Source organism: Mytilus californianus, unplaced genomic scaffold, assembly GCF_021869535.1.
Source record: "Mytilus californianus isolate M0D057914Y unplaced genomic scaffold, xbMytCali1.0.p SCAF_14, whole genome shotgun sequence".
NCBI lineage: Eukaryota > Metazoa > Mollusca > Bivalvia > Mytilida > Mytilidae > Mytilus > Mytilus californianus.
Genome location: NW_026262626.1, coordinates 25,265,481 through 25,285,123, shown reverse-complemented (window position 1 = coordinate 25,285,123; position 19,643 = coordinate 25,265,481). Strand labels below are relative to the sequence as shown.

General features: G+C 37.4%; 1 protein-coding gene across 1 annotated transcript in view; it reads left to right on the top strand.

The window, feature by feature from the left end:
- The first annotated feature begins 2,432 nt into the window (after window positions 1-2,432).
- Window positions 2,433-19,643, top strand: part of LOC127724604 (40S ribosomal protein S4-like) — a 399,059-nt gene continuing 381,848 nt past the window's right edge. The window contains exon 1 of the mRNA XM_052231624.1: window positions 2,433-2,436. Coding sequence (XP_052087584.1) covers window positions 2,434-2,436 — 3 coding nt within the window. The 5' untranslated portion in view covers window position 2,433. The remainder of the gene's footprint in view (window positions 2,437-19,643) is intronic.

Genomic DNA, 19,643 nt, shown 5'->3' with positions numbered 1-19,643 from the left:
AAAACCATTGGTACAGGTAAATTATCTTAAGCTTGATCGAATCTGGACGTTTGAAATGAAGTAAGGTTTTCCATGCTTAAACGATGAATAAACAAGAATTTCACTGGTTGACAACACAGACATTGAAAAATAAAGAGCAAATAACTCAACATTGAAAGCATAAACAACACAAGTCCCATTCATCAAAACTAGGGGTCAACGCAGGTGTTAGGAAGGTGTGTATTTTATGGCCAACTGGTAGCACTCGGGATGTTACTTATTTTACTTAGAAATTCGGTGATTAGTATTATTTATTTATCATCTTGATGTTACCACAATCGAGGAAAAAGAAAGGATTGTGACAAGGAGAAGTGGAACTTATCCATGTATCATTAATGACTCAGATGGCACTAAACGGTCAAACATATTATAATGGCGTCCTGAAAGCATTCGAATGTTTCCACTTACGGCATCTTTGATTAAATTGTCATGCAAGCAGCATCAAAGAATCATGGAAACGCAATCCCTAGAATATTGTATAAACTGCAAAGTGCAATTCGATAGAAGAAATAAATATCAGTAAAGCCTTTTTCAGTTTTGTTCATTTTCACTTTTTGGCGGCCATTTTGAAATTTTCCGCCATTTTGAAAAAAAAATGAAAAGTCAAATATAACGTCATGACTTACTAGAAACGTTGGATTACATTTTATATGTTTTTAAAAGATTCGGTTTATATATTATTTGCTTTAAGTTATACATGGTTGTGAAATTTGGACTGATTGGCAGACATCTTGAAAATGGCCGCCATATTGGATTTTTCAGAGTGTGTCAATAGCTTAAATTGACTACCAAATATATACATGTATTAACAATTGTACAAAGTTTAATGCTTTTATCATCAAACCCACTATTCTTCTAAAAATATGCACGAATCAGCTGGACTATTACGCAGAAACTGCGCCAAATGAGTTATGAGGAGGAAAGATTAAAAATGACACTCCGTAAACTGTATGGACACCATCACGAATTGGTTGATCTATACGATGTGTCTGTGTCTAAACTAACTAACGACATTTTTACCACGTCTTAGATTGTGGTTTATCATCTACGTCGTCTGGTCTGAACATGACCTATCCCCGAATATGACTGTTTTGCCGAGTGTGAATTCGCATTGCTATAAGACGTGTCTCGGTATATCCACATTCGTGTATTTAAGGATGTTCACTCCTCTTGTTTTTGAATTTTTGCCAGATATTCGGAATCCTCTGGTTGTGCCATTAAAAATTTATCTCCGCTAACTCCTACTTTTCTTTTTATAATTTTATTATATATAGTTTAAATAGCAATATTTAAAAATACAATAAAATCCTTGTTATTTTTTTCATATTTTTTGAAAGAAAAAGGGTCCAATGTTAAATGTATGAAAAGTCTAGAGAGAATTATTTCCCGCCAAATTTTCAAAGGCTTATATCTCCAAAACAAGCACACGGACCCTTCATTTTTTACTGCTATTTTAGTTCCTTTATTTATATACTATCAGTTAATTACAGTCTTTTGAAGAGCTTGTTATTTTGAAACAGAGTAGCGAGCATCCTTAATTATGATGTTTCTTTTGAAAGTCTGGTTGGATATTGTGTTATGTCTTATCGTTTATGGTTTGAATTCTATTTTTATTTTCTATATGTATGAAAAAGGTAAGATAATTAATTAGCTAGTTCATTCATATGATTTTTAGTTTAAAACAAATATATGCACAGGATTTATATGTTTTTACACAGTTTTGATTTAGGTAGCAATATACAGTTATGAAAAAAATTAAAATTTACTCTTCTAAGTTTTACCATCCCCTTTTCCTTGCTTTCTTACAAATTAAGCTACTGTTTGTGTCATATATGTGCATATTTATGTAATCAGTATCTTTCATAGATTTGATATCCAGTAGTTGAAATGGTTAAACATCATTTCTCTTTGGTGTATCCATGGCAACAACCTGCATGTATTTGCTATAAAATATTGCAAAAAAAAGGGGGGGGGGGAAGATGTCACATATTTCCCCAAAATTTAGACACAAGTAAAATTTCAATCCCTTGGAGTGATACCTTTTCAGCAATTGTTTACATGTATCTATCAAGAGATCAAATACAAATCATATGTCTTTCGTCTCATTTCAAACAGTTCGTGTGGAAAAAGTGTTTGTAAACAGTTCACAAATTTTTGGACCTGTGGTTGTTCTGGCTATGAAAATACGAACAGTCAAACAGAAAATAGCCCATAAAACATGTAAAAATAATCTTGATGTTCTTATAAACCCACTTTGAAGGCTAACTTAATTATCAGCTGTCTAAAAAAAGAATTTTATTGCACAATATCTTTCATATTTGAAAAAATCCACTGGGCCTAAAATGAGAAACTATACTCCTAACTGTGTATTTCTACCTTAAAAGAAAAACCGACATGGTTGAAAAATACAAATAATTACACCATTAATAACACAGTCCCATATTTATATTCTATTTTTAGAAATTTACTTGTGATAAAAAAAAAACGTCACAAAAATACGTCACGTTTTGTGGCGTTAATACATTCATGTGACGCACAGTTCATAATTCTATTGTGGTGTTCTGGTGTACTGTCGTAAGTTCATGGAAGGTGGTGTCCGTTGTTATTGTGTGGTTTACATGCTGTAATGTACTATTATATTTTTTATTTATGTATTTCTCTGTCCTGAGTGATCTTGCGTTTATTTTTACTGTATTCCTGTCACGTAATGTTGTAATTTTAGCGGTATTTTTAACATTGCCATATAAGCGGGAGGTTTGGCTAGCCATAAAACCAGGTTCAATCCACCATTTTTTTTTCTTGAAATGTCCTGTACCAAATCAGGAATATGGCAGTTATTATCAAAAGTCCGTTTCTATGTATGTTAGTGTTTGTTTTGGTAGCAGTTCAGTGTTTTTGTTGTTCCGTTGTTTTCCTCTTATAGTTGATGTGTTTCACTCGATTTTGGTTTATGACCCGGATTTGTTTTCGCTTAATCGATTTATGGTAGCAATAAACAGTTAGGACAAAAACTTAAAAATGACACCCATTGTTTTTAAACACCCTCTTTCCATTGCTTTCTAACAAATAAGGCTTAATGTGTGGGTTATGCATGTGCATATATATGGAAACAGCATTTTCCATAGATTTGATTTCCAATAGTTAAAATGGTGAAACATAATATCTTTTTGATGTAACCATGGAAACAATCTGTATTTATTCGATACAAAATATTACAAAAAGGGGGGTGAAAATGTCACAAAAGTCCCCAAAATTTGGTCCAAATGAAAATTTCAATCCATTAGAGTGATACTTATTCTTCAGCAAAAACTTTCAAATTTAAAAAAATCACTATGGCCACAATGCGAAACTAAACTTCTAACTGTGTATTGCTACCTATGTTTGTTGAACAGCGGTACTACTGTTGCCTTTATTTACATACCAAATACCCCCCTCCCCCCTATTACTCACAACTCGTACGGGTTTAGGCAGTACCGCTATGAGCAATTTTTGTTGCAATGTCTCGCTCTACCTCTGGTCGATTGGTCAATGTGGAGAATCTCTTAGTTAGGCCAGTCGCCAATAGTTACAAGATTATATGACATACCAGGTACCCATCACCCTATACCGAAAAACTCGTACGGGCCTATAACATAAGTAGTATTGGCCATTTTAGTGAAAATGTCTACCTCTACGTCAGGTACCAAGGACAACGTGGAAAATGTCTTAGTTTAGCCAGACGGATCATTTTTCAAGATTTTGAAACTTTAATTTAAATGAAATAGGATAAAAGTTTTGTGCAATCAACTTCTACTGCAGTTTTTAATCCAGATCTCATACACTTTACAAAAAGATCGAACCTATGTTAAGGTTGCGCACCTCCTATGATTCGTTGAGTGATTTTTTTCAACTTTTTCTAGACTTTGGATCTTAGTCATATTTCAGAAATATTTATGAAACTTTTGTGTAATCAACTCCTCCTTAAGTTTTCCACCTAAATCCTATAAACTTCACTGGAAGATTGTACATATGTTGGAATTGTGCAAAATTTATGAACAGCATTGTCGTGTGGATTTTTATACGAATTAAATATAACGGTGGAAGGGAATCAGTTATTTCAAACCTCGATATTGGACTTATGTATGGTTGTCTGGACATTTTGGTCCAGGAAATAAAAGGTTACTGCCTTTGATTTGCATCTAGTGCGTATAAAATAACTCTACAGATATTTCTTTTTTCTTATTAAATTTACAACGAGTGACAGGAGCCAGTGATGTAAGACCCCGATATTGGGCCTGTCCTGAAGACCTTTTTTTAGTTTTCTCACCTGGGCCATTTATTCAGGAAACATTATGCCACTCGTTTGCATTTAAAGCTTATGCTGATCAAATTAAAAGCATGGCCAATAGGATTTGTTTATGCATTAGATTTAAGTTGCATACGTCAGTACCGATATTGGACTCATGGTATAGACCTTCCGTGAAATATCCACTTGAGGCTTTTGGTCCAGGAAATATTGGCTCTCTGATTTTCATATACACCTAGTGCAGATAAAATTTTCGACGCAGGAATTGTTTTGCAAATTAAATTCAGGCTGCATAAATAAACTCATCATAGATACCAGGATTAAAATTGTGTACGCCAGACGCGCTTTTTGTCTACAAAAGATTCTTCAGTGATGCTTGAATCATCAAGTTTAAAAAGACCAAATAAAGTTAAAGAGCATTGAAGACCAAAAAATTCCGAAATGGTTTATCAATACAGCTAAAGTAGGCTATTCCTGGTGTAGAAAATCCTTAGTATTTCGAAAAATGTAAAGTTTTGTAAACACTCAATTTATAATGATTACCATATTAATGATAGTTCATATCAACACAGAGGGCAGTAATGTCAGATACCGATATTGGAAAATGTGGTTTAGACCTTTCTAAGAGTAGTCATAAACTGGGCATTTTGAAAAAAGAGATGACAAAGTGAGACATAACTGTCAATATACCGAGGATTCAGGGCACAGCTCACAAGTGAAACTTAAAGAAAAAGATACCCAAATTAATTCCGTTGATCTTCTACAACCAGGCCGGGTACGACAGCCATTACATCATTACAAACATGGGAGAGGGTGGAGCACATATTACTTATAACATATTACATACCCAAAAACGAAGAATTATACATTCCCTTTACAAACATTGTTGGGGTTGGTGAGTTTAAAGGGGAGGAGGGGAAGATGTAGACAATGTACCGGGACTCACGCTTTATTGGCAGCCTGACATTTATGAATGCAATTGTTCAGGTACTTGTAGAGAACAACACAGCCGTCGCATTTCCAAACATACAGAAAGTGTTTGAAGAAATCAGGAATTCTAATGCAATTTTTATGTAACAATTTTTTTCATTGGATAAAAGTTACCATCAAATCCACAGTTGACATGGCGTAACTAAGGAGGGACCCGCCATTTTGAATTGCTTGGATAAAAAACTATCAATAACTACAATATTATCGAAAATAAAACAACATCTACCTAAAAATCGCCGTTTTGATGTCATTTTATTCAAATTGGAATCGTAGAAGTAACGTAATAACTTTCAGTTTGTAAGTTTTCTTTTTATGACTTCACGTTTAGCGATGACGTCTTTGCGCCAAAATCATTCATGAAGTTTCGCGGAATTTTATTTTATTTCAAATTTATACATTTTTTCAAGCCCTTATGTATTATTTCTTTTTGTAATGCATTAGAATCGGAATAACAGTACTGTAGTTGCCACCGTCAATTTTGATTTGATGGTCGCAAATTAGGAGATAACTGTATTGTATTTTAAGCTTGGCCTTCGTAAAACGTAGATTTTACTGTCGCAAATTGATTGAGTTTACCTAGCGACGCGTAGCGGAGCCAGGTAAACGGATATTTGCGACAGTAAAATCAAGTTTTACGAAGGCCAAGCTTAAAATACAATACAGTTATCTCCATTCTAATGCAGAATATTAAAATAAGTTCCATTTTATTAATATTTTGGCTTAAAATTACATAAATGAAAAAGTCCGCGAAACTGTTGCATCGTCTTAAGCATCTAAACAATGTGACGTCATGTGTATACTAACGATGTCAAACATAAACACTAGACGTATTTATACCTTTCGTACGCTTCAGAATTGTTTCAATGTTGACAAAAAAAAGATTTTGAGGCTCAAAATGTGACTTTCTTGTTTATTTTGTGAGAAATCACATACCAAAAAAAAAAACGGAATTCAAAATGGTGGCTTTTTTGCATTAGAATTTCCATTTTACTGTCTCCGCTACGTATCGCCAGTAAAACTGCATTTGCGACCATCAAATCGCCAATTGACGGTGGCGACTCTTCAACTACAGTACTGTTATTCCTTAATTGTATAAAATAAAACAACACAATTCTAGGGATGGTAGGAACATAGCCATAAGAGAGATAGTGGACAGTCGAAAATAAGAGTACATTGTGAATCATCTGGATGATTTCCAGTTTAGGACTCGGTGCATTGAAGGAGTTAAAGCAGACAAGAATACCCAAATAACATAAATTCGCGACTACAAAGCTAGTACCTTTGGAATCTTTTACCTCTCTTTTATAAATGTTATGGGTCAAAATTTGAAGCCTGGATACTATTTCTGATCAGTTTGCAACATATGCGGAAGGTCGTAGGTTAGAAGTTATTCTTTAAGGATCCTCCTCATACATGATTTTAGTAAGTTCATCATCATGATCTACAATCTATGAGATAAATCTCTGTAAAGTGTCTCCAATTTTGTAGTGTTTCTGTCCAATCAATAATGTCTATCCCTTGTAGTCTGCTAAAAGAGCTTTATTGTTTTGTGTAGATGGGAGCATTTGCTCAGAATGTTTTTCGTTGTGTTGTAGGAATCATAGCCCGAGTTCAGATATTGTTTGAAGTCGCTTAATGCAAGCTCATCCTTGATCACATTATTCACACCTTTAACTCTCCTGATTTCATATCTTTCTGTTTGAATGGCATACCGTTTCCGTCTTAGACCGACACGTGCAACCATTGGTATTCCAGCATAATCGATCGTGAAATATATAAACTTTCTTGTTTACTAGTACCTTAGTCTTGACTTGGAATGTATGGTCAGTTGGACATCTCGTACCATTGATGCACATTTTCATATATGTATTTGTAAATGTCTGTGATCTGAATATCGCAAACGAGACTATCAGTGTTGCGTATATAGCAGATCGTGGCTCGCGGGCCGTATTGGGGTTTGAGGTAGTCTTATACAAAGTCAGTCATCAATGCTTTGGACTAGACCAAAATCGCAAAACCTAGAACGATTGGTTTCTCTAGATCCCAACTTGTTTCGTTTCCAATGGATTGCAGGCAAAAAAAATCGTTAAATATATTCCGTTTCTTGAAATTGAGGTTGATTGCTTGTTTTCAAGCTTTCGTTTTGTTACGGATACCAACACGGTTCCAGATATTTTTCATTCTTTTTGCAAACACTTTCATACTTTTTACTTTTTTAAAATGTAACACTAGATTCGGCTCGGAGTTTATTTTTTTTTTTGTTAATGTAAATTTCAACATGGGCCTTGGTTGGATATGATACATGTAGCTTTATGGATATTCCTCAGTTTCAACTTCCGGGTCAGACACTCTTTAAATTCACTTATATAATGCACCACATATGTTGAAATAGGTTGAAAATTTTTATCTTAAATGTATCTATAAATTTTTTGTTTCCTTAATATTATCTGGCCAGTAAGGTCTCGGGTGATCATTCCTCGTGTCAATCTCATACATGTAGTCTTCGCAAATTTAAGTGTTTGTCTATTTCTTCAGGCTTGTATTTTGAAATCCGAGTTTTACCGAGGTCCCAATATCCTCAAAAACCGTTCCATTGGAAGTAACGTATTATACTTTTACCTTTAACATTGGTGCTGGCTTGGTTATCGTGCATTCATGTTAGCTAGGTATTCGTGTTAACTTTAACTCCTTTGATCTATCGAGCCTTAAGTTGGCAATCCAGATGATTCGCAATGTACTCTTACTTTCGCCTGTCTACTATTTCTCTTATGGTTATATTCCTGCCATTTTCCGGATTTAGTTTTATTGTAAATTCCGGGTAAAGGGAAATTTCTCCAAGCACTTTCTGTGTGTTTGGAAATACGACGGTTGAGTTATTCTCTGTAGACTTGCTTTCATAAATGGCTGGCTGTTAATAAAGCGTAATGTCGGTACACTGTCTGCATCTTCCCCTCCTCAAGCCCTTTTTGCTCTGCGACACTTTTTTTGTAAAACGAAATATAATTTTTGTTTGTTTTTGGGTATGTAAGTAATCTGTGATCTACTACCTCACATGTTTTTAATGAAGAGGTAGCTGTCGTACCCAGCCATGTTGTGGAAGATCACCAGAATGAATTCAGGTGCCTTGTATTTTAAGTTTCACTTGTGAACTGTGCCTTTGTAAACCCCGGTCTGTTGACAGTTATCTTTCACTTTGTCATCTCCTAGTTTTTCTCAACATTCTTTGCCTGGTAAAACGCTTGTTTATTCTCTTTCAACTTGGACATAATTATTATTTTTCTGGTACAGAGCTCAAATATCTTCTTTAGTTTATTCATAAGGATCTCGGCCACATCATCCTTCTATTTCTACATTGTACATGTTGAATAACAAACTGGTATCTAGTGAACACCCTATCGTCACAGTAATTAATGCAATAGAAAAAGGACGGTGTGTGCTTTTGGTAGGGTTTGGTGTCTGGTTTGCAGTCATTCATTCGGCACCAGTAACTCATGATTTCTTCGGCCGGGATTTTATTCTTTTATTGATTTTTTTACAAAGTCTAGAATCCTCACAATGTTTTCGACTTGACGTCATCAGTAAAGCACTCAAATTCTACGTACACTACGAATTAATGGAACCTTCATTGATCTCATATGGTTTTGAAAATCTGGATAGGCTCCTTGATCCGGCATCGTTACTTTCGTAGTCATTTTTTTTAATTTTTGCTCAGATAGGGTCTGTTTACTTTGGAAGTGATTAAAAGAGAGGCGAAAAATACCAAAGGGATATATATACAAATAAGTCGAAAATAAACTGACAATGCCATGGCAAAACACAAAATATGACGAAAAGACAAACAGCAGTACACAATACACAACATAGAAAACTAAAGACTGATCAAAACGAACCCGACCAAAAACCAGGGGAAATCTCGGGTGCTTTGGAAGGGTAAGCATCTCCTGCTCCACATGTAACACCCGTCGTGTTACTCCTATAAAATATTTTCATTGGCTATATCAAGTGAATCTGTAGCACACGTTAGTGGATTGGTAATTGACAGTTATCTAACTCTAAGACAGCAACAAATTCATCACCCATCAACATTCATAAAGTGTTCTTTACATTTTTATACAGAGAACTGGGTTATTTAAGTAAGAATCACCTAGATTGTATGGCATTGCAAAGTTTTTACAAACTTTACGGATATGCATATAGATATACATATAAATATGAAATTTTCTAACTCATTTTTTCCCTTTAAGATACTCTTGTATGTTATTTGGCTGAAGTAGATTTTACGCAACCACATGAGCATGCAACTACTAGATACTTCACTTCTTCACGAGAATGAATAGTAGAAAAATGATCAGAAATATTAGATAAATGAGTGAAATACAGATATTTAATATAGTACTCCCCACAAATAAATGTCTTACATGGGATTCGAAAAGTGAACGAAAGACTTAAAAATTATACACGTCAGATACGTGTTTTTGGGGAATAAGTTACTATATGAACCACAGGATATATAGTGTGGTATTTTAATCAAGATTCTTCCATGGGAACTGGAACACACTGGACATGGCGATTTAAAAACGGATTGAAATATATATATTATGATTATTATGAACTTTAGCACCCGAAGAAATCGATTGAGTTTTTACAACTATAAATTGACTAAAACATAGATGAACTACAAAAACGCGACACAGTAGTGTGTGAAAATATTTGTTTGAATGTTTTGAAAATGCTTTCAGATGGTCAACCGTTTGATGAAGTCACGTTTTGATTAAAATTATGAAAAAGAAAGATGGTAGATTAATTTGTATTTGTAAAAGACGAGCGAGCATTGTTACTCTTTTCGTGAATCTCGATGGTAAAACGAATGCAGCCGGGATTATGCAGAACCACTCAATTAGTAATCCCTCCGAGCAAAATAAGGAGATGAACCGATGAAGAAAGGCTGGTATACAAAGAATTTGCTTGAATTGGTCGCAAACATGAAAAAAATAATAAAAAAATTGTTAAAAGCATGTTATCGATGGGTGCAGAAATCAAGGAATACCTCGATGTGATTGTTCAATCGAAACTTACGGATAAATCTAAACAATCACTTACAACCGCAGATGACAAGATAGAGGTAAAAAACCATCAAAGTCCTTTTTAACATACTAGGTGCAAACAGAAGTTAGAGAAGAAATTTCTACTTAAGAAAAAAATCCAGGCTTAGTTATTTTTTAAAATAGGTCCAAAGTTGGGGTCGGATACCCTACCCCAACCATACGGATCAGTTAATAAAAAATTCCATACGGCAATACTTTTTTCGCAACTAGGTGCAAAGTGAAGCTAAGTAGCTGGGGTTTACTTGAGAAAAAATCCAGGGTGTGGTTAGGCTTACTTTTTTTTTTAAATCAGGTCCAAAGTTGGGGTCGGACACCCTACCCCAACCATACGGATCAGTTAATAAAAAATTCCATACGGCAATACTTTTTTCGCAACTAGGTGCAAAGTGAAGCTAAGTAGCTGGGGTTTACTTGAGAAAAAATCCAGGGTGTGGTTAGGCTTACTTTTTTTTTAAATCAGGTCCAAAGTTGGGGTCGAACACCCTACCCCAACCATATGGATCAGTTAATAAAAAATTCCATACGGCAATACTTTTTTCGCAACTAGGTGCAAAGTGAAGCTAAGTAGCTGGGGTTTACTTGAGAAAAAATCCAGGGTGTGGTTAGGCTTACTTTTTTTTTAAATCAGGTCCAAAGTTGGGGTCGAACACCCTACCCCAACCATATGGATCAGTTAATAAAAAATTCCATACGGCAATACTTTTTTCGCAACTAGGTGCAAAGTGAAGCTAGTAGCTGGGGTTTACTTGAGAAAAAATCCAGGGTGTGGTTAGGCTTACTTTTTTTTTAAATCAGGTCCAAAGTTGGGGTCGGACACCCTACCCCAACCATACGGATCAGTTAATAAAAAATTCCATACGGCAATACTTTTTTCGCAACTAGGTGCAAAGTGAAGCTAAGTAGCTGGGGTTTACTTGAGAAAAAATCCAGGGTGTGGTTAGGCTTACTTTTTTTTTAAATCAGGTCCAAAGTTGGGGTCGGACACCCTACCCCAACCATACGGATCAGTTAATAAAAAATTCCATACGGCAATACTTTTTTCGCAACTAGGTGCAAAGTGAAGCTAAGTAGCTGGGGTTTACTTGAGAAAAAATCCAGGGTGTGGTTAGGCTTACTTTTTTTTTAAATCAGGTCCAAAGTTGGGGTCGGACACCCTACCCCAACCATACGGATCAGTTAATAAAAAATTCCATACGGCAATACTTTTTTCGCAACTAGGTGCAAAGTGAAGCTAAGTAGCTGGGGTTTACTTGAGAAAAAATCCAGGGTGTGGTTAGGCTTACTTTTTTTTTAAATCAGGTCCAAAGTTGGGGTCGGACACCCTACCCCAACCATACGGATCAGTTAATAAAAAATTCCATACGGCAATACTTTTTTCGCAACTAGGTGCAAAGTGAAGCTAAGTAGCTGGGGTTTACTTGAGAAAAAATCCAGGGTGTGGTTAGGCTTACTTTTTTTTTAAATCAGGTCCAAAGTTGGGGTCGGACACCCTACCCCAACCATACGGATCAGTTAATAAAAAATTCCATACGGCAATACTTTTTTCGCAACTAGGTGCAAAAGTGAAGCTAAGTAGCTGGGGTTTACTTGAGAAAAAATCCAGGGTGTGGTTAGGCTTACTTTTTTTTTAAATCAGGTCCAAAGTTGGGGTCGGACACCCTACCCCAACCATACGGATCAGTTAATAAAAAATTCCATACGGCAATACTTTTTTCGCAACTAGGTGCAAAGTGAAGCTAAGTAGCTGGGGTTTACTTGAGAAAAAATCCAGGGTGTGGTTAGGCTTACTTTTTTTTTAAATCAGGTCCAAAGTTGGGGTCGGACACCCTACCCCAACCATACGGATCAGTTAATAAAAAATTCCATACGGCAATACTTTTTTCGCAACTAGGTGCAAAGTGAAGCTAAGTAGCTGGGGTTTACTTGAGAAAAAATCCAGGGTGTGGTTAGGCTTACTTTTTTTTTAAATCAGGTCCAAAGTTGGGGTCGGACACCCTACCCCAACCATACGGATCAGTTAATAAAAAATTCCATACGGCAATACTTTTTTCGCAACTAGGTGCAAAGTGAAGCTAAGTAGCTGGGGTTTACTTGAGAAAAAATCCAGGGTGTGGTTAGGCTTACTTTTTTTTTAAATCAGGTCCAAAGTTGGGGTCGGACACCCTACCCCAACCATACGGATCAGTTAATAAAAAATTCCATACGGCAATACTTTTTTCGCAACTAGGTGCAAAGTGAAGCTAAGTAGCTGGGGTTTACTTGAGAAAAAATCCAGGGTGTGGTTAGGCTTACTTTTTTTTTAAATCAGGTCCAAAGTTGGGGTCGGACACCCTACCCCAACCATACGGATCAGTTAATAAAAAATTCCATACGGCAATACTTTTTTCGCAACTAGGTGCAAAGTGAAGCTAAGTAGCTGGGGTTTACTTGAGAAAAAATCCAGGGTGTGGTTAAGCTTACTTTTTTTTTAAATCAGGTCCAAAGTTGGGGTCGGACACCCTACCCCAACCATACGGATCAGTTAATAAAAAATTCCATACGGCAATACTTTTTTCGCAACTAGGTGCAAAGTGAAGCTAAGTAGCTGGGGTTTACTTGAGAAAAAATCCAGGGTGTGGTTAGGCTTACTTTTTTTTTTAAATCAGGTCCAAAGTTGGGGTCGGACACCCTACCCCAACCATACGGATCAGTTAATAAAAAATTCCATACGGCAATACTTTTTTCGCAACTAGGTGCAAAGTGAAGCTAAGTAGCTGGGGTTTACTTGAGAAAAAATCCAGGGTGTGGTTAGGCTTAATTTTTTTTTAAATCAGGTCCAAAGTTGGGGTCGGACACCCTACCCCAACCATACGGATCAGTTAATAAAAAATTCCATACGGCAATACTTTTTTCGCAACTAGGTGCAAAGTGAAGCTAAGTAGCTAGGGTTTACTTGAGAAAAAATCCAGGGTGTGGTTAGGCTTACTTTTTTTTTAAATCAGGTCCAAAGTTGGGGTCGGACACCCTACCCCAACCATACGGATCAGTTAATAAAAAATTCCATACGGCAATACTTTTTTCGCAACTAGGTGCAAAGTGAAGCTAAGTAGCTGGGGTTTACTTGAGAAAAAATCCAGGGTGTGGTTAGGCTTACTTTTTTTTTAAATCAGGTCCAAAGTTGGGGTCGGACACCCTACCCCAACCATACGGATCAGTTAATAAAAAAATTCCATACGGCAATACTTTTTTCGCAACTAGGTGCAAAGTGAAGCTAAGTAGCTGGGGTTTACTTGAGAAAAAATCCAGGGTGTGGTTAGGCTTACTTTTTTTTTAAATCAGGTCCAAAGTTGGGGTCGGACACCCTACCCCAACCATACGGATCAGTTAATAAAAAATTCCATACGGCAATACTTTTTTCGCAACTAGGTGCAAAGTGAAGCTAAGTAGCTGGGGTTTACTTGAGAAAAAATCCAGGGTGTGGTTAGGCTTACTTTTTTTTAAAATCAGGTCCAAAGTTGGGGTCGGACACCCTACCCCAACCATACGGATCAGTTAATAAAAAATTCCATACGGCAATACTTTTTTCGCAACTAGGTGCAAAGTGAAGCTAAGTAGCTGGGGTTTACTTGAGAAAAAATCCAGGGTGTGGTTAGGCTTACTTTTTTTTTAAATCAGGTCCAAAGTTGGGGTCGGACACCCTACCCCAACCATACGGATCAGTTAATAAAAAATTCCATACGGCAATACTTTTTTCGCAACTAGGTGCAAAGTGAAGCTAAGTAGCTGGGGTTTACTTGAGAAAAAATCCAGGGTGTGGTTAGGCTTACTTTTTTTTTAAATCAGGTCCAAAGTTGGGGTCGGACACCCTACCCCAACCATACGGATCAGTTAATAAAAAATTCCATACGGCAATACTTTTTTCGCAACTAGGTGCAAAGTGAAGCTAAGTAGCTGGGGTTTACTTGAGAAAAAATCCAGGGTGTGGTTAGGCTTACTTTTTTTTTAAATCAGGTCCAAAGTTGGGGTCGGACACCCTACCCCAACCATACGGATCAGTTAATAAAAAATTCCATACGGCAATACTTTTTTCGCAACTAGGTGCAAAGTGAAGCTAAGTAGCTGGGGTTTACTTGAGAAAAAATCCAGGGTGTGGTTAGGCTTACTTTTTTTTTAAATCAGGTCCAAAGTTGGGGTCGGACACCCTACCCCAACCATACGGATCAGTTAATAAAAAATTCCATACGGCAATACTTTTTTCGCAACTAGGTACAAAGTGAAGCTAAGTAGCTGGGGTTTACTTGAGAAAAAATCCAGGGTGTGGTTAGGCTTACTTTTTTTTTAAATCAGGTCCAAAGTTGGGGTCGGACACCCTACCCCAACCATACGGATCAGTTAATAAAAAATTCCATACGGCAATACTTTTTTCGCAACTAGATGCAAAGTGAAGCTAAGTAGCTGGGGTTTACTTGAGAAAAAATCCAGGGTGTGGTTAGGCTTACTTTTTTTTTTAAATCAGGTCCAAAGTTGGGGTCGGACACCCTACCCCAACCATACGGATCAGTTAATAAAAAATTCCATACGGCAATACTTTTTTCGCAACTAGGTGCAAAGTGAAGCTAAGTAGCTGGGGTTTACTTGAGAAAAAATCCAGGGTGTGGTTAGGCTTACTTTTTTTTTAAATCAGGTCCAAAGTTGGGGTCGGACACCCTACCCCAACCATACGGATCAGTTAATAAAAAATTCCATACGGCAATACTTTTTTCGCAACTAGGTGCAAAGTGAAGCTAAGTAGCTGGGGTTTACTTGAGAAAAAATCCAGGGTGTGGTTAGGCTTACTTTTTTTTTAAATCAGGTCCAAAGTTGGGGTCGGACACCCTACCCCAACCATACGGATCAGTTAATAAAAAATTCCATACGGCAATACTTTTTTCGCAACTAGGTGCAAAGTGAAGCTAAGTAGCTGGGGTTTACTTGAGAAAAAATCCAGGGTGTGGTTAGGCTTACTTTTTTTTTTAAATCAGGTCCAAAGTTGGGGTCGGACACCCTACCCCAACCATACGGATCAGTTAATAAAAAATTCCATACGGCAATACTTTTTTCGCAACTAGGTGCAAAGTGAAGCTAAGTAGCTGGGGTTTACTTGAGAAAAAATCCAGGGTGTGGTTAGGCTTACTTTTTTTTTAAATCAGGTCCAAAGTTGGGGTCGGACACCCTACCCCAACCATACGGATCAGTTAATAAAAAATTCCATACGGCAATACTTTTTTCGCAACTAGGTGCAAAGTGAAGCTAAGTAGCTGGGGTTTACTTGAGAAAAAATCCAGGGTGTGGTTAGGCTTACTTTTTTTTTAAATCAGGTCCAAAGTTGGGGTCGGACACCCTACCCCAACCATACGGATCAGTTAATAAAAAATTCCATACGGCAATACTTTTTTCGCAACTAGGTGCAAAGTGAAGCTAAGTAGCTGGGGTTTACTTGAGAAAAAATCCAGGGTGTGGTTAGGCTTACTTTTTTTTTTAAATCAGGTCCAAAGTTGGGGTCGGACACCCTACCCCAACCATACGGATCAGTTAATAAAAAATTCCATACGGCAATACTTTTTTTGCAACTAGGTGCAAAGTGAAGCTAAGTAGCTGGGGTTTACTTGAGAAAAAATCCAGGGTGTGGTTAGGCTTACTTTTTTTTTAAATCAGGTCCAAAGTTGGGGTCGGACACCCTACCCCAACCATACGGATCAGTTAATAAAAAATTCCATACGGCAATACTTTTTTCGCAACTAGGTGCAAAGTGAAGCTAAGTAGCTGGGGTTTACTTGAGAAAAAATCCAGGGTGTGGTTAGGCTTACTTTTTTTTTTAAATCAGGTCCAAAGTTGGGGTCGGACACCCTACCCCAACCATACGGATCAGTTAATAAAAAATTCCATACGGCAATACTTTTTTCGCAACTAGGTGCAAAGTGAAGCTAAGTAGCTGGGGTTTACTTGAGAAAAAATCCAGGGTGTGGTTAGGCTTACTTTTTTTTTAAATCAGGTCCAAAGTTGGGGTCGGACACCCTACCCCAACCATACGGATCAGTTAATAAAAAATTCCATACGGCAATACTTTTTTCGCAACTAGGTGCAAAGTGAAGCTAAGTAGCTGGGGTTTACTTGAGAAAAAATCCAGGGTGTGGTTAGGCTTACTTTTTTTTTTAAATCAGGTCCAAAGTTGGGGTCGGACACCCTACCCCAACCATACGGATCAGTTAATAAAAAATTCCATACGGCAATACTTTTTTCGCAACTAGGTGCAAAGTGAAGCTAAGTAGCTGGGGTTTACTTGAGAAAAAATCCAGGGTGTGGTTAGGCTTACTTTTTTTTTAAATCAGGTCCAAAGTTGGGGTCGGACACCCTACCCCAACCATACGGATCAGTTAATAAAAAATTCCATACGGCAATACTTTTTTCGCAACTAGGTGCAAAGTGAAGCTAAGTAGCTGGGGTTTACTTGAGAAAAAATCCAGGGTGTGGTTAGGCTTACTTTTTTTTTTAAATCAGGTCCAAAGTTGGGGTCGGACACCCTACCCCAACCATACGGATCAGTTAATAAAAAATTCCATACGGCAATACTTTTTTCGCAACTAGGTGCAAAGTGAAGCTAAGTAGCTGGGGTTTACTTGAGAAAAAATCCAGGGTGTGGTTAGGCTTACTTTTTTTTTAAATCAGGTCCAAAGTTGGGGTCGGACACCCTACCCCAACCATACGGATCAGTTAATAAAAAATTCCATACGGCAATACTTTTTTCGCAACTAGGTGCAAAGTGAAGCTAAGTAGCTGGGGTTTACTTGAGAAAAAATCCAGGGTGTGGTTAGGCTTACTTTTTTTTTAAATCAGGTCCAAAGTTGGGGTCGGACACCCTACCCCAACCATACGGATCAGTTAATAAAAAATTCCATACGGCAATACTTTTTTCGCAACTAGGTGCAAAGTGAAGCTAAGTAGCTGGGGTTTACTTGAGAAAAAATCCAGGGTGTGGTTAGGCTTACTTTTTTTTTTAAATCAGGTCCAAAGTTGGGGTCGGACACCCTACCCCAACCATACGGATCAGTTAATAAAAAATTCCATACGGCAATACTTTTTTCGCAACTAGGTGCAAAGTGAAGCTAAGTAGCTGGGGTTTACTTGAGAAAAAATCCAGGGTGTGGTTAGGCTTACTTTTTTTTTAAATCAGGTCCAAAGTTGGGGTCGGACACCCTACCCCAACCATACGGATCAGTTAATAAAAAATTCCATACGGCAATACTTTTTTCGCAACTAGGTGCAAAGTGAAGCTAAGTAGCTGGGGTTTACTTGAGAAAAAATCCAGGGTGTGGTTAGGCTTACTTTTTTTTTTAAATCAGGTCCAAAGTTGGGGTCGGACACCCTACCCCAACCATACGGATCAGTTAATAAAAAATTCCATACGGCAATACTTTTTTCGCAACTAGGTGCAAAGTGAAGCTAAGTAGCTGGGGTTTACTTGAGAAAAAATCCAGGGTGTGGTTAGGCTTACTTTTTTTTTAAATCAGGTCCAAAGTTGGGGTCGGACACCCTACCCCAACCATACGGATCAGTTAATAAAAAATTCCATACGGCAATACTTTTTTCGCAACTAGGTGCAAAGTGAAGCTAAGTAGCTGGGGTTTACTTGAGAAAAAATCCAGGGTGTGGTTAGGCTTACTTTTTTTTTTAAATCAGGTCCAAAGTTGGGGTCGGACACCCTACCCCAACCATACGGATCAGTTAATAAAAAATTCCATACGGCAATACTTTTTTCGCAACTAGGTGCAAAGTGAAGCTAAGTAGCTGGGGTTTACTTGAGAAAAAATCCAGGGTGTGGTTAGGCTTACTTTTTTTTTAAATCAGGTCCAAAGTTGGGGTCGGACACCCTACCCCAACCATACGGATCAGTTAATAAAAAATTCCATACGGCAATACTTTTTTCGCAACTAGGTGCAAAGTGAAGCTAAGTAGCTGGGGTTTACTTGAGAAAAAATCCAGGGTGTGGTTAGGCTTACTTTTTTTTTTAAATCAGGTCCAAAGTTGGGGTCGGACACCCTACCCCAACCATACGGATCAGTTAATAAAAAATTCCATACGGCAATACTTTTTTCGCAACTAGGTGCAAAGTGAAGCTAAGTAGCTGGGGTTTACTTGAGAAAAAATCCAGGGTGTGGTTAGGCTTACTTTTTTTTTAAATCAGGTCCAAAGTTGGGGTCGGACACCCTACCCCAACCATACGGATCAGTTAATAAAAAATTACATACGGCAATACTTTTTTCGCAACTAGGTGCAAAGTGAAGCTAAGTAGCTGGGGTTTACTTGAGAAAAAATCCAGGGTGTGGTTAGGCTTACTTTTTTTTTAAATCAGGTCCAAAGTTGGGGTCGGACACCCTACCCCAACCATACGGATCAGTTAATAAAAAATTCCATACGGCAATACTTTTTTCGCAACTAGGTGCAAAGTGAAGCTAAGTAGCTGGGGTTTACTTGAGAAAAAATCCAGGGTGTGGTTAGGCTTACTTTTTTTTTTAAATCAGGTCCAAAGTTGGGGTCGGACACCCTACCCCAACCATACGGATCAGTTAATAAAAAATTCCATACGGCAATACTTTTTTCGCAACTAGGTGCAAAGTGAAGCTAAGTAGCTGGGGTTTACTTGAGAAAAAATCCAGGGTGTGGTTAGGCTTACTTTTTTTTAAAATCAGGTCCAAAGTTGGGGTCGGACACCCTACCCCAACCATACGGATCAGTTAATAAAAAATTCCATACGGCAATACTTTTTTCGCAACTAGGTGCAAAGTGAAGCTATGTAGATGGGTTTACTTGAGAAAAAATCCAGGGTGTGGTTAGGCTTACTTTTTTTTTAAATCAGGTCCAAAGTTGGGGTCGGACACCCTACCTCAACCATACGGATCAGTTAATAAAAAATTCCATACGGCAATACTTTTTTCGCAACTAGGTGCAAAGTGAAGCTAAGTAGCTGGGGTTTACTTGAGAAAAAATCCAGGGTGTGGTTAGGCTTACTTTTTTTTTAAATCAGGTCCAAAGTTGGGGTCGGACACCCTACCCCAACCATACGGATCAGTTAATAAAAAATTCCATACGGCAATACTTTTTTCGCAACTAGGTGCAAAGTGAAGCTAAGTAGCTGGGGTTTACTTGAGAAAAAATCCAGGGTGTGGTTAGGCTTACTTTTTTTTTTAAATCAGGTCCAAAGTTGGGGT